Source organism: Leopardus geoffroyi, chromosome E1 (assembly GCF_018350155.1).
Source record: "Leopardus geoffroyi isolate Oge1 chromosome E1, O.geoffroyi_Oge1_pat1.0, whole genome shotgun sequence".
Lineage (NCBI taxonomy): Eukaryota > Metazoa > Chordata > Mammalia > Carnivora > Felidae > Leopardus > Leopardus geoffroyi.
Genome location: NC_059330.1, coordinates 9,102,434 through 9,118,583, shown reverse-complemented (window position 1 = coordinate 9,118,583; position 16,150 = coordinate 9,102,434). Strand labels below are relative to the sequence as shown.

Genomic DNA, 16,150 nt, shown 5'->3' with positions numbered 1-16,150 from the left:
TCCTTCTCTCTCTGCCCTTCCCCCACTTGTGTTTTCTCTCTCTCAAAAATAAATAAATAAACATTAAAATCAGGGGTGACCCTTAACAAAGCATTTTTAGGAAGATTAATGAAGGAAGAAAGGTCAGATGATAGTTAAACAAATGAGAAAAATGTAAAGTTAACTGAGAGGATAGAACTGAAAGGGAGGTTTCATGCATGTTTGAGTGAAGGAATAATTATGAAAATCATGTCCTCAAGACAGCAACATAGGATGGGACAGGAACCAAAAGTAGAGAACAGAGAGGGAGGCAAAAAGAGAGAGCAGGCAAGGTGGGGGAGAGATGATACTCCTCCAAGTATTTCAGATGTTCTGCTCCAGCCAGAACCTACTAACTTGCAATAAATCCAATCCTCCTGGTTCTTCTGAACTCACCTGGATAGGGGGTTCTTGCAATTTCCCTCACTACCACCCACGGTCCTTTGCCATCCTCCAGGTCAGATATCATGTCTGGTTTGGAAACCGCAAGCCCTTGTTAGAGAAGAATGAATAGGATTTGACTGTGTTTAGGAGTAAGAACTATTGCCAAACTCAGTCTCAGCTCTGAATCTTCTGTGCAGAGGGGCTATTATGGTAAGTTCTAGAGACGGACTGTCCAATACACTTTTCAGTACTCTCAGGTGGCTATTTAAATTTGAATTAGTTAAAACTATGTAAAATTTAAAATTCAGTTCTTCAGTTGTACTAGCCAGATTTCAAGCTGTTAGTAGCTTCAAGTGGCTAGTGTGTCCATATTGGACAGCACAGATACAGAACACTGCCATCACAGCAGAACATTCTATTGTGCACTGGAGTTATAGAGAATTACAAACATTATCTCAAAGGAGTTCAACACGATGATCCCAGGTTTTCTGGGATAATAGAACATGGGAGTAATCTGAGTTTAGGAAGAAAATGAATGCATTTGTGTCTTTCTTTCTGGAGGTACTGATAACTATAGCCCTCATTTATAAACGTGATCAGAAAAAACTTTAGTCCTAAATCTGGGGACTGTCAACAATCTCCAAGATTCCAACGAAATGTGTATTTCTTACTTCACAATGGGCAGACCCCTTAGTTAAGCACAAGGGATGGCATGGCTCCCAGCAACATCGCCACAACATAAGAGTTTAATGCCTAAGCTCTAACCCCAAATTCATTTAAGTACTTTAAAGGTTCTCTATCTTCAGCAAACCCGGTCAAATGGTCAGTAAACGAACAAAGAAGTTATTCTTACCCAGGGAGACAAGATTCCTGTAATTCTCTAGCATCACGTCCTTGTGCAGGTTCCTCTGGGAAAGGTCCATCAACCTCCACTCTTCTAACGAGAAGTCTATAGCCACATCTTTAAATGTCACAGAATCCTAAAATAAATATACTACCATCACCTGGGGACTATATAATAAGACCTGTTGGGCAGAATAACACATACAAAACTGGAGGAAACTTCCAGAACTCATGGCCACTAAATGACCACTGAAGTCAACCAGTTCAGCCCTTAAAGGATGAATCTCTCCAGTGACAAGAACTTAAAACCACAAGAGGAGTTTTACTCCTCCTGTGAAAATGTTCTTTTCACACTAATTCAAATCTGGCTTTCTCTAACTCGGAAATATTGGTCTTACTACATTATCTGGAATCAAACAGCATGGTTTCCTCCTTCTCTAGAAAGTCTTAATATTGATAACAGCTAGTAGTTTCTACCCAAATAATCTTTTCTCCCTCAAAACCCTGGCTTATCTACAGGTATCTACAATATCAGCTCTTTTTCAGTTCCAAATCTATAGAATATGGCTTCATAAAAGATGCAGTTTATCAATCAGATTGCAGATACAGAATATTGTAAGCTCTCACTTTGAGCATGAAAATGGAGAGGACTGGAATAGAGGCTAGACTCTTTTGAATATTTCTTGTTATTTAGATTTTACTTTTGAACATGTAAATGTATTATTATAAAAGAAAAATTTTAAATTTAAAAAGTCATTCCTAAAAATTAAAAGTAAAATGCAACCAGTTTGAAGTATATGCATTCATCAAAGAGAAATTATTTTAAGTAACTTTAAAACATAGCAATTTTTCTGTTCATCCTTTGTGAGATATACCCCAAGAAGAAAAAGAACTGCAAAAACTGTATGTTTTCAATAAATAGCCTGATTGTTGGTGGTAATGATGAAAATGGTATTTTGTAACTGCTACGTGTGTAGTGTTTGATAAAACAAATTATTACGTTGCTGTCATTGAGAAGAAATGAATTTGGCAGGGGAGAAAGAAGATATAAATGTAATACTGATGAGATTATACAGTAATTCCATAGATCCAAATTTGAATTGGAAGTATCAGTATAAACTCATGAATTATTTTATTTTTTAGGAAAGAAAAATATTTTTCCTAGCTTCATCCACTGAAAAGTCCTAAAAATAAAAACAATAGCTAATAAAGTAACATTATGTAAGCTAGACTTTACCTCCCACTAAAAGGAATCAGGGCCTGGAACTTTCTGTGATACCAAAATGCAAACAAGCTATCAAACACTACTTGAAGAGTCTCCCCCTAGCTAATAATGGGACAATTTGAACATCAGTAAGAATAATAAATTACAATGGGTTTCAAAAATATACCTTTAAGCTCATGATTTCATAATAATACTATAAAAATACTCATTGATCATTTTTGGAGGATGCCTTGAAACTGGCAAATAAAGAGAAAGAATTAACCTTTTGTCCTTTTCCCATGTAAAATATTATAATTTTTATGGTTATCAAGTATGATCACATTGTTGATGAGGAGAGATTTCTCTTTATGGAAGGATTCCAGCTAATACATGAAAAGAAATAAAAGAATTAGAATATCATCATTTTGTAACCTTTAACGAATTAAAGGGTCATCAGTGGCTGCTAATATATCAAAGAGGCCTCTCGACCAGGCATAGGTGCCTTCTGGTAGTATATACCAGATACATGAAATACTATTGTCAAAAACATTTTTAAAAGAGTCAAACTGGAATCTGATAAAGCCTCTAGATCTAACTAACAATACAGGGAACAGATGAACATGTTAAATATCCCCATGGAGACACAATAAATAAAATCCAAATTGTGTGAAATTCTAAATCAATGCTGTCCAAAGAAGTATATTGCAAGTCACATATGTAATGTAAGGTTTTCTAGTAGCCCCGTTAAGAAGAAAACAAGTGAGGAGCGTCTGGGTGGCTCAGCTGGTTAAGTGTCTGACTTTTGGTTTCAGCTCAGGTCACAATCTCACAGTTTGTGAGTTCAAGCCATGCACTGGGGACTCTCTCTCTCTCCCTCTCTCTGCCCCTCCCCTGCTCATGCTCTCTCTTTCTCTCTCTCAGAATAAAGTAAATAAATAACATAAAAGAAAAAAGTGAAATTATTTTAAATAATATATTCAGACTAGTGCACATATAATTTCAATGTGCAATCAATGTAAAAATTATTAATGAGATTCTATTTTTTGTATTAAGTCTTTGAAGTGATGTGCATCTTAAATTGACAGCATATCTCAGTTTGGATTAGTTACATTTCATGTGCTCAAAAGCCACATGTGGCTAGTGGCTACTGTATTGGACATCACAGTTCTAAAGTAGAAATAATGTGGTTTTTCAATGAATTATTACAAGGGGGAAAAAGTGGGGGGGGACCTCTAGCCTAAAAGTGACCTAAGAGACAACATTAAGTAATCATAACATGTGAATCAATTGGGGAAACAAATACCAACTCCACATTTGATATTAAGGCTTTCTGCTGATTTTTTAGCTGTAACCATGATAGTATATGTAACATTAAAACACATCTTTTATAGATATATAATGAGATATTTATAGATAAATTATATAATGTCTTGTATATGCTTCAAAATAATTAGTGAGAGAGGGTAAGATTACAAATGAAACATGATTATTATCCATGGTCCAATAATTGCTGGAAGACAGGCAAGAGGCGCAAATGGATTCATGTATATGTATAGTGCATAATATTTGTCAGGTACTGATCTAATAAGGGCTTGTTACATAATGACTGAATCCTCACAATAAGGAAGGTGCTAATAAGAAAAGTGAGGCATGAACTAATATAACACTGTATGTTAACTCTACTGGAATTTAAATTAGGAACTTAATAACAAATTAAATATATACCTTAGGGAACTAGAAAAGGAAGAGTGAACTAATTTTTTTTTTTTTAAAGGGACACTTCACCAAGGTAATGACCCTCCTGTTCATTTTTTTAATGTTTCTTCATTTTTGAGAGAGAGAGAGAGAAAGAGAGAGAGAGAGAGAAGCAGAGCGTGAGCAGGGGAAGGACAGAGAGAGAGGGAGACACAGAATCCAAATCAGGCTCCAGGCTCCGAGCTGTAAGCACAGAGCCCGATGTGGGGCTCAAACCCACAAACTGTGAGATCATGACCCACGTTGGCGCTCAACTGACTGAGCCACCCAGGTGCCCCAAACTAAATTTTTTTTTAAAGCAGAAGGAAATAATAAATATTAGAATCGAGATAAACCAAACAGAGAATAGAAAAACAATAGAGAAAATCAACTAATGCAAAAGTCAGTTCTTTGAAAAGATAACAATTAGAAAGCCCTTAGGTAGACTGACTAAGAAAAAAGAGAAGACTCAAATTACTAAAATCAGGAATGAAAAAGGAGACATTACTACTGACCTTACAGAAATAAAAGGATTATAAAAGAATATACTATGAACAACTGTATGCCAACAAATTAGAAAAATCTAGATAAAATGGACAGATTCCTAGGAAGACACAAACTACCAAAACTGACTCAAGAAGACATAGAAAATATGAAAATTATAATTAAACTTCCCACGAATAAACACCCAGGTTCAAGTGGCTTCACTGAATTCCACCAGACATTTCAAGAAGAATTAACACCAATCTTTCACTAACTCTTCCAAAAAACACAAGGAAACATTCTCAACTCATTCTGTAAGGCCAGTATTACCAAAATAAGACAAATGTAGAATTTAAGGAAGAGCGAGACAGAATTAATTCAGTCTGATTCAGTTTGAAAACAGCAACAAAGAAAACATAATATATGCCATAGCCAAATGGGATTTATCCCATGTGTACAAAGTTCATTTAATATCTTAAAGTCAATCAAGGTAATACACCATATTAATAGAATAAAGAAAACCCACACAATGATGTTAATAGACCCAACAAAGTATGTGACAAAACCCAACAAACTAGAAATAGAAGCAAACTTCGTCAACATGATAGAGACCATCTATGAAAACCCAAATCACACATCATACTTAATAGTGAATGGCCATATGCATTCCCTCTGTGATCATAAACCTCACAAAGATGTCCCCTCTCCTCACTTCTATTCAACATTATACTATAAGTTTTAGCAAGAAAAACTAGAGAAGAAAAAGAAATATCAGATTGCAAAGGAAGAAGTAAATTTCTATTTGGAAATGACATAATCTCCACTTACAGATGATATTATGTTGCATATAGAAAACCCAACAAAAATCCACACACATGCCCATGCAAAAACAAAAACAAAAATAAAAACTAAAACCCTTCTAGAACTAAATAAACTAGTTCAGCAAGGTTCAGGACATAAGATCAATATATGTAAGTCAACCATTTCTATACACTAGCAATGAACATTCCAAAAAAGAAATTAAGAAAAAAATCCATTTAAAATAGCAAAAAGAATAAAACACTTAGGAATGAATTTAACAAAAGATATGCAAGACACGTACACTGAAAATGACAAAACATCACTGAAAGAAACTGAAGAATACCTAAATAAATGGGAAAACATTCCATATTCTTATTATAAAACTTAATATTAAGACTTTAATATTTCCCAAATTGATCAACAGATTCAATACACGTGCTATGAAAATTCTTTTTTTTTAATTAAAAAAAATTTTTTTAATGCTTATTTATTTTTGAGACACAGAGAGCAAGTGGGGAGGGGCAGAGAGAGAGGGAGACACAGAATCTGAAGGAGGTTCCAGGCTCTGAGCTGTCAGCACGGAGCCTGATGCGGGGCTTGAACCCACGGACCATCAGTTCATGACCTAAGCTCAGGTTGGACGCCCAACCGATGAAGCCACCCAGGCGCCACTGAAAATTCTATTTGCACCTTTTGCAGATATGGAAATGTTAAAAATTATCACTGAAAAACTGGTTTTACTAGAATTAAAGTTAAAACTAAGTTAAATAAAACTAAGTTCAGTACTTATCAACAGGATGTAGAATTTAAGAAAGAGCCACACAGAATTACTCTTCTGTCAGGGATTTCCTGTCAGAAGAACAAAAATAAACCATATGAATTATTCACCAGGTCAAAAATAATGGCACTTTCCTACAGTTCATGACTCAAAGTCTGAAACTATTAATATTTTTACCTTAAAAATTTTAAGTCTAAACTATCATATGTTAAAGGACAATTTTAAGGATGATTGGCCCAGTACTAAATTAAAAAAAAAACAAAACCTATGTAAAAATTATGTGTACGACTGAGTGTCAGAATGTATTTTCTCCTAAAAGCAAAAAGAAAAGCCCAGTTTTACACAAAACATTCTTAGAATAAAACCAACTTTCAAAGTACAATTAAAAAAAAACTTCAAAACGTAATTCTAAAAAAAAGGAGCTGAACTTCTACATAATTAAAAAAAAAAAACCACAATTATCTATAAGAGAGGAGAGGAGGCAAGAATGGGAAAAAGACTGTCTCTTCAAAAAAAAATGGTGTTGGGAAAACTGGACAGCTACATATAAAAGAATGAAACTGGACCACTTTCTTATACCATACACAAAAATAAAGAAAAACTGAATTAAAGACCTAAATGTAAGACCTGAAACCATAAAACACAGGGCTTAGCAACAGTTTTCTGGATCTGTCTCCTGAGGCAAGAGAAACCAAAGCAAAAATAAACAACTGGGACTACACGAAACTAAAAGTGTTTGCATAGCCAAAGAAACCATCAACACAAAAAGGCAACCTGCTGAGGGGCCCTGCCTGGTTCAGTCAGTGGAGCTTGTAACTCTTGACTTCAGATCGTGAGTTCAAGCCCCAGATTGGGCATAGAGTTTACCTGAAAAAATTAAAAAAAGAAAAAAGGCAACCAAATGAATGGGAGAAGGTATCTGCAAATGATTTATCTGATAAGGGGTTAATATCCAAAATCTAAAAAGAATTCACACAACTCAATAACAAAAAAACAAATAATCTAATTAAAAAGGGCAGGTGACCTGAATGAACATTTTCCCAAAGAGAACATGTGGTCAACAAAAAAAATGCAAATCAAAATCACAATGAGGTACAGCTGTCAAAGTGGCTTTAAAATAAAAAAGACAAGAAATAATAAGAATTGGCAAGGGTGTGGAGAAAAGGAGTCACTTGTGTATACTGTTGGTGGGAATGCAAGCTGGTGTAGCTGCTATGGAAAACAGTGTGGAGGCTCCTCAAAAAATTCAAACTAGAATTACTATATGATCCAGTAATTCCACCGCTGGGTTGTTGCCCAAAGAAAATAAAAACACTCATTCAAAAAGATAAATGCACCCCTATAATTATTGTAGCATTATTTACAATAGCTGAGATATAGAAGCAACACAAGTGTCTACTGATAGATAAATGGATAAAGAAGATGTGGCATGTACACATGTACACACACATACACACACACACACACTGAACTAGTACTCAGCCATAAGAAAGAAAAAAACAAAAACAAAACCTTGTCATTCCTGACAACATTGATGGACCTAGAGATTATTATGCTAAGTGAAATAAATCAAAGATAAATATATGATTTCACTTATACGTGGAATCTAAAAAAGAAAACAAACGAACAAACAAAAAACAGAAACAGACTCCTAAATACAGAGAACAAAATGGTGGTTGTTGGGGGGTGTGTGAGAGGATGGGTGAAATAGGTGAAGGGGATTAAGAGGTACAGACTTCCAGTTATAAAATAAACGACAGAGATGAAAAGTATAGCACAGAGAGTATAGTCAGTAACATTGCAATAACTTTGTATGGTAACAGACAGTAACTATGCTTATTGCCATGAGCACGGTGTGATGTACAGAGTTATCCAATCACTATGCTGTACAACTGAAACTAATATAATACTGTATGTCAACTATACTTCAAAAAAAAATTTTTTTTTAAGCTTAACCCCTGTAATTCTAAAAGTATTGTCAACACATGCCAAAGATTTACTTAAGTCATTAATGAGAGATCAGCTGCCTGACAAACCTGGTTCAAAGGAGGCACAAAAACAGCTGTCTACTGATTGCAGAAAAAAGAATGCTGGAATAAGACCACAAAATTAGTTAGAAACCTGGTGAATGTCCTACAAGGACAATAAAACCATAAATTTGGGGGTTATTTTTTCTCCAAGGTAAAATAACTTGCAAATTTTCAATGTTCTGGATATTAACCAACAGTAACTAGTACATCAAACAACGTAACTCTCCGGGCTATGTCAGGTGACCCTTACACAGGCTGGTTAGACAATGGTTTAATGCGACACTGAAAGGGCATACATTTATCTTTTGCCTTATTTCTAAGTTTTAGGTAACTTTTCTTAACATATTTCATACATTTCTGACTTTGGTATTTTCTGGAAAAATCAGCTGAATTCTATACTCATGAATAAGAAAGTCAGCTTAACAATATAATGAAATAAAAAACCTAAACCAATTTAAACACACCTTAAATATCTCCACTGATGTTCATGTATTCTTGATATTTTTAATGGTGTTGAGTCTCACGATGCAAAGCAAGAATCAGAGCATGTGATATAGGACACTTTATCATCAGTAGTTACAATGTGACCTGCCACATTAGGGCTGCCACCAAGGGAAATGAAATCCGTCAAACTGATGCGGCCAGCCCTGGGGTTACTACAGCTATCAAGCAAGATGATATTCACTGCAAATTTGCAAGGCACTAGGAACATTAAGAACCAGGCACAGTAAAAGAGGCACTTTATTCCCCTCATGTAACATGTTAGGCATTACCTTTTCCAATTCTGGTTCTTCAGCCTGAAGGTGAAGGTCTTCATCTGGCTTGGAAACTTCAGGATTCTGAAGGGATACAGGATACGATCACTCAGTGGTAGGCTGCTGATGACTCACAGCAGAGCCCCAAGTACCAACGGTCCACTGTGGATGTGGCATACATGGGATGATCCCTTTTATTGTTTGATTTAGGGCTGAAATTAACAGGGTGGCCCCTTTTATTGGTTAATTTAGCGCTGAAATTACCGTCCCATAGTAACATCCAATCATCTTCTTCAACTTTGTTTGAGATAATGACAAACACAAGACTGAGAAAGATACAACCGCATAGTTTTTAAAGGAGGCTTCCAACAAAGAACCTATTGTAACAAAAAAGTAGATTTATAGTAAGAGGCCTTCAGAGCCTACATAATTTTCCCTTTTCATATAGAGTTGAAATGTATTTCTCAGAAAGTATCTATCTTAAGAATAGTATTCAAAACCTACTAACACTATGTATTTTGTACAGTTGAAAATCATTTCAGTGTTGTGGGGGGTCGGGGGAACGTCTTGTAGTTACTCAGGTAGCATTTCAGGGACTTCTCACTACATTATTTTCTTAACCTTATAAGCTGTATCCCTATGAGGGCCTGATTTTATAAATGAGATGGTATTTTACTACCTCTTTCGATTAGTACTTATGATTTTAGGTTTTGTGTGTGCCATTTAAAAAAACTATGGATAATAAAACTACTGAAAGTCCATTGAGAAAAACTGTTATCTTATTTCTCCCCTTCCAAGTTCTTATCTAAAAAATAAAAACATTCAGCTTCCAGAAAATTAATGATGTGAACATCAACCTCTGGTAATTAGGGATGGGTCTGACCATGTCAATACTAGACAAATACTTCAGATATGCTGATCAAGTGTACATTTTGGTTTTTATTTATCTTTTCAAGGGTATGTTTTAAGGACTGTTTACACGTTATACATCCTGGCTATAAAGAGTGAAAGGTCACTACTATAGGTTACCGCAGATCACAACTAGACAAATTGTATTTGTTGGTATTACCTTTCTTCGGAATCTATTTCAAAAAGTCACTGCTAAGACACGGCTTGTACCTCACTGACACCCACCTCAAACATACACACATACATATATATACTTAAATGTCTTCAGGGAAACATTAAAAGATTCAGCTTAAATATCTAATTTCCAGTACTATCTTCCATACTTTCCAGCTGGAATCACTAGCTCACCCCACTGTTCTCTTGCCCTTAAACTCCCTTCTCACCTGAAGTACCCTTATAAATACTTTATGACAACTTAAATCCCACTTGTGAGTACTACTTAAGTCTAACTGTCCTCATGAGCTTTCTGTGACCAGTTTTGCCCATACTAATGCCCATTTCTTTTCTTACATAGCACTCATCATGTTTATCATACAGCTAAGCATCATTAGCAAAATTCCTAGCAATAGATGCAGGAACTATCATTCACCTAAACAAATTATGTAACTATTTCTTTTGTAGGCCTTACCTCAATGAGACTGTAAGCACCCTACAGCCAAGCTCTGTGTCTTAAACATCTTCTTTCTCTCCATGTCATCTATTAAGCTTGGTCACTTCTTAATGGGTAGAAAAGAGGAGATCACTGAGAGTGGGCACAAGGGGAATGGTCCCTCTTAATTAAGAGGGTGTGGGTGTGTCTGTGTGTACATACTTTCCCCAAAATTTCCTAAGCAATATTTCCAATTTAAAATATTCGATTCTTGCCCCGCATCAGGCTCTGGGCTGATGGCTCAGAGCCTGGAGCCTGTTTCCGATTCTGTGTCTCCCTCTCTCTCTGCTCCTCCCCCGTTCATGATCTGTCTCTCTCTGTCCCAAAAATAAATAAGCGTTGAAAAAAAAAATTTTAAAAAAAAGGGGCGCCTGGGTGGCACAGTCGGTTAAGCGTCCGACTTCAGCCAGGTCACGATCTCGCGGTCCGGGAGTTCGAGCCCCGCATCAGGCTCTGGGCTGATGGCTCAGAGCCTGGAGCCTGTTTCCGATTCTGTGTCTCCCTCTCTCTCTGCTTCTCCCCCGTTCATGATCTGTCTCTCTCTGTCCCAAAAATAAATAAGCGTTGAAAAAAAAAATTTTTTTAAATATTCGGTTCTTTTACCCCACAAATAACTGAAATTTCCTGGGAACAATACAAATTTAACATCAAAAGTAAATTTCCTAGACTGTTTATAAAAAAATAGCAAAAGTATTTTTTGAAAGATCATGTGTCTTGATATTTGGTTCCATATGTAGAGTGAAACTTCTTACAGATTACAAGCTTCACTATGATAAACCAATTTTCATGGGGGAAACCATCTGATTCAGGTACCAGAAGGGGTCTGGGTGAGATACAGAAGTCACAGAATTCAGGAAAAATAGACATGCTCTTAAACCAAGATGCAGGTCAGGACTAGAGGAAACCCCAACTTACCAGAGGTCCAACAGAAAAAACCACAGCAGCCATAATCTCTTCCTCTGTGTTCCCCTCTCTGCCGAGAGTGGGGTCCTGCAAAGACATGGCTGACAAAGAGAAATAAACAATGAAAATCAATCCTGCCTTGGAAATCTCAGAATTACCTCATTGGAATCCTGACATTACAAGGAAGCATGACTAAAGGACACAAGATTAACCCCCAAGATCAGTGAGAAAAAAAAGATCCTTGCTCCTGGATATTATGACATTTTAATACCATTAAATGTAGTCACAACTAGTAGGCCAGACATTGTACAAGGATCTTTTAAAATACAAGTGGGATTCATTTCTGGGCTGCAGGGCTGGTTCAATATTCACAAATCAATCAATGTGATACAGCACATTAACAGAAGAAAGGATAGGGGCGCCTGGGTGGCGCAGTCGGTTAAGCGTCCGACTTCAGCCAGGTCACGATCTCGCGGTCCGTGAGTTCGAGCCCCGCGTCGGGCTCTGGGCTGATGGCTCAGAGCCTGGAGCCTGTTTCCGATTCTGTGTCTCCCTCTCTCTCTGCCCCTCCCCCGTTCATGCTCTGTCTCTCTCTGTCCCAAAAATAAAATAAACGTTGAAAAAACAAAACAAAACAAAACAAAAAAACAGAAGAAAGGATAAAAACCATATGATCCTGTCAATAGATGCAGGAAAAGCATTTGACAAAATACAGCATCCTTTCTTAATAAAAACCCTCAAGAAAGTCAGGAAAGAAGGAACATACCTTAACATCGTAAAAGCCATATGTGAAAGACCCACAGCTAATATCCTTAATGGGGAAAAACTAAGAGCTTTCCCCCTGAGATCACGAACACGAGAGGAATGTCCGCTTTCGCCACTTTTGTTTAACATAGCGTTGGAAGTCCTAGCCTCAGCAATCAGACAACAAAATGAAATAAAAGGCATCCAGATTGGCAAAGGAGTTAAACTTTCACTTTTTGCAGATGACATGATATTCTTCATGCAAAACCCGAAAGACTCCACCCCAAAACTGCTAGAACTAATACGTGAATTCAGCAAAGTCACAAGATATAAAATCGATGTACAGAAATCAAGTTGCATTTCTATTTGCCAATAATGAAGCAACAGAAAGAGATATCAAGGAACTGATCTCATTTACAATTGCACCAAGAACCATAAAATACTTAGGAATAAACCTAACCAAAGAGGTAAAAGATCTGTACACTGAAAACTATAGAAAGCTTATGCAAGAAACTGAAGACACAAAGAAATGGGAAAACATTCCATGGTCATGGATTAGAAGAACAAATATTGTTAAAATGTTGACACTACCCAAAGCAATCTACACATTCAATGCAATCCCAATCAAAATAGCACCAGCATTCTTCTCAGAGCTAGAACAAACAATCCTAAAATATGTATGAAACCACAGAAGACCCCAAATAGCCAACGTAATGTTGAAAAAGAAAACTAAAGCTGGAGGCATCACAATCCTGGCTGGACCTTAGCCTGTACTACAAAGGTGAAATCATCAAGACAGTATGGTATTTGGCACAAAAACAGACACATGGAAAAGAACAGACCAATGGAATAGAACAGAGAACCCAGAATTGGACCCACAAATGTATGGCCAACTAATCTTCAACAAAGCATGAAAGAGTATCCAATAGAAAAAAAGTGTCTCTTTAGCAAATGGTGCTGGGAGAACTGGACAGCAACATGCAGAAGAATGAAACTGGACCACTTTCTTGCAATTCAAAATGGATGAAAGACCTAAATGTGAGACAAGAAACCATCAAAATCCTAGAAGAGAAAACAGGCAACAATCTCTTTGCCCTCAGCCGCAGCAACTTCTTACTTGACACATCTCCAAAGGTAAGGGAAATAAAAGCAAAATTGAACTACTGGGACCTCATCAAGATAAAAAGCTTCTGCAGAGCAAAGGAAACAATCAACAAAATTAAAGGCAACCAACGGAATGGGAGAAGATATCTGTAAATGACATATCAGATAAAGGGTTAGTATCCAAAATCTATGAAGACTTACCAAACTCAACACCCGAAAAACAAATAATCCAGTGAAGAAATGGGCAAAAGACATGAATAGACACTTCTAAAAAGAAGACATCCAAATGGCCAACTGACACGTGAAAAAATGCTCAACATCACTTGTCATCAGGGAAATGCAAATCAAAATCACATTGAGATACCACCTCACACTAATGAGAGTGGCTAAAATTAAAACCTTAGGAAACAACAGACATTGATGAGGATGTGGAGATAGGGGAACCCTCTTGCATTATTGGTGGGAATGCAAACTAGTGCAGCCATTCTGGGAAACAGCATGCAGGTTCCTCAAAAAATTAAAAATAGAATTACCCTACAACCCAGCAATGCACTACTAGGAATTTACCCAAAGGATACAGGAGTGATGATTCATAGGGCCACATGTATCCCAGTGTTTATAGCAGCACTATCAACAATAACCAAATTATGGAAAGAGACCACATGTCCATCAACTGATGAATGGATGAAGATGTGGTGTATATATATATACACACACATACATACAATGGAATACTACTTGGCAACGAAAAAGAATGAAATTTTGCCATTTGAAACAATGTGGATGAAACTGGAGGGTATTATTCTATTTTTTTTTTTTTTAATTTTTTTTTCAACGTTTATTTATTTTTGGGACAGAGAGAGACAGAGCATGAACAGGGGAGGGGCAGAGAGAGAGGGAGACACAGAATCGGAAACAGGCTCCAGGCTCTGAGCCATCAGCCCAGAGCCCGACGCGGGGCTCGAACTCACGGACCGCGAGATCGTGACCTGGCTGAAGTCGGACGCTTAACCGACTGCGCCACCCAGGCGCCCCTGGAGGGTATTATTCTAAATGAAATAAGTCAGAGAAAGACAGATATCATATGTTTTCACTCATAGGAGGAGGTTGAGAAACTTAACAGAAGATCATGGGAGAAGGGAGGGAAAAAATAGCTACAAACAGAAAGGGACGTAAACCATAAGAGACTCTTAAATACAGAGAACAAACTGAGGGTTGATGGGGGTTGGGGACCCAGGAGGTGGGGAAAATGGGTGACTGAGGAGGGCATTTTTTGGGATGAGCACTGGGTGTTGTAGGTAAATGATGAATCATGGAAATCTACTCCCAAAGCCAAGAGCGTGCTGTATAAACTGTATGTTAGCTAACTTGACAATAAAAAAAATAAAATAATAAAATATCTTTTCTTTTAAAAAAATATTTATTGGGGCGCCTGGGTGGCGCAGTCGGTTAAGCGTCCGACTTCAGCCAGGTTACGATCTCGCGGTCCGTGAGTTCGAGCCCCACGTCGGGCTCTGGGCTGATGGCTCAGAGCCTGGAGCCTGTTTCCGGTTCGGTGTCTCCCTCTCTCTCTGCCCCTCCCCCGTTCATGCTCTGTCTCTCTCTGTCCCAAAAATAAATAAACGTTGAAAAAAAAAATATTTATTTACTTTTTATTGAGTAAACTCTACCCCCAACATTGGGCTTGAACTCAATGACCCCAAGATCAAGAGTTGCATGCTGTACTGAGCCAGCCAGGTTCCCCTAAAAATATCTTTTTGTTCGAACTTCACATCAACCCAATGGTAATTATATTCCCACTCCACTGTGAAGAAAATGAGGCTTAGAAAAACTACACAATTTACCTGAGGCCATATATGACCTCAAATCAGTCTAATTCCAATGCTCACACCTTTTCCACTAAATCAATTTGCTGTGTGATGTGAAAAAAAAATAATTCAATCTTCCTTTGCCACAATCATTGACTCATCTAAAAATGAACCACTTTGGGGCACCTGGGTGGCTCAATCAGCCTAAGTGTCCAACACTTGATTTCAGCTCAGGTCATGATCTTGTGGCTTGTGAGTTTGAGCCCTGTATCAAGCTCTGCACTGATGGCACAGAGCCTGCTTGGGACTCTCTCTCTTCCTCTCTCTCTGCCCCTCAGCCATTTGCTCTCTTTGTCTCTCTTGAAATGAATAGATACACTTAAAAATTTTTTAAAAAAGAATACGCATCCAAGAGCTTTGTATTCACAAGCGTAGTCTGAAGAACAGCAGCATGAACATTACTGGGGAGGTTGTGAAAGATACAAAATCTGAGGTTCAACTACAGAACCTACTGAATCAGAATGAGCTTTTTCATAAGATCCCTAGTTGATTCATATGCCACACATGAAAGCTGAAGGCAATATGGATCTAAAAAAGATCATGCCAACACATTAGACAAGCTAGAAGAAACAAGTAATTTCCTAAAACATGTGATCTACTAAGACAGAATCATGAAGAGAGAGAAAATCTGACAGGCCGATTACTAGTAAGGAGATGGAATCAATAATAAAAAATCTCCCCCCAAAAACAAAGTCCAGGACTAGGTAGGTTCATTGCTGAATTCTATCAAACATTTAAGAAGAATTAATACCAACTGTTCTCAAACTCTTTGAAAAAACAGAGAGGAAAGAATACTTCCAAACTGATTTTACAAGGCTAGCATTACCTGGATTCCAAATCCAGGCAAGGACACAAGAAAAGAAAATTAGAGGTCAATAACCCTGTTGAACACAGATGCAAAATTCCTCAACAAAATAGTAGCAAACTCAATTCAACAATATAG

General features: G+C 37.2%; 1 protein-coding gene across 7 annotated transcripts in view; it reads right to left on the bottom strand.

Moving 5' to 3' along the window:
• ZNF624 (zinc finger protein 624) overlaps positions 1-16,150 on the bottom strand; it is a 36,474-nt gene that overhangs the window by 13,221 nt on the left and 7,103 nt on the right. For 2 of the 7 annotated variants that reach the window (XM_045487454.1, XM_045487455.1), the window contains exons 2-6: positions 11,504-11,592; positions 10,568-10,655; positions 9,049-9,114; positions 1,256-1,382; positions 415-510 (exon numbers count right to left, since the gene is read on the bottom strand). In XM_045487454.1, the coding sequence (XP_045343410.1) occupies positions 415-510; positions 1,256-1,325 (166 nt within the window). In that variant the 5' untranslated portion in view covers positions 1,326-1,382; positions 9,049-9,114; positions 10,568-10,655; positions 11,504-11,592. Of the gene's footprint in view, positions 1-414; positions 511-1,255; positions 1,383-2,732; positions 3,290-9,048; positions 9,115-10,567; positions 10,656-11,503; positions 11,593-16,150 lie in introns of those variants that run through there. The other 5 variants (XM_045487451.1, XM_045487452.1, XM_045487456.1 and 2 more) reach the window with 4 other exon arrangements.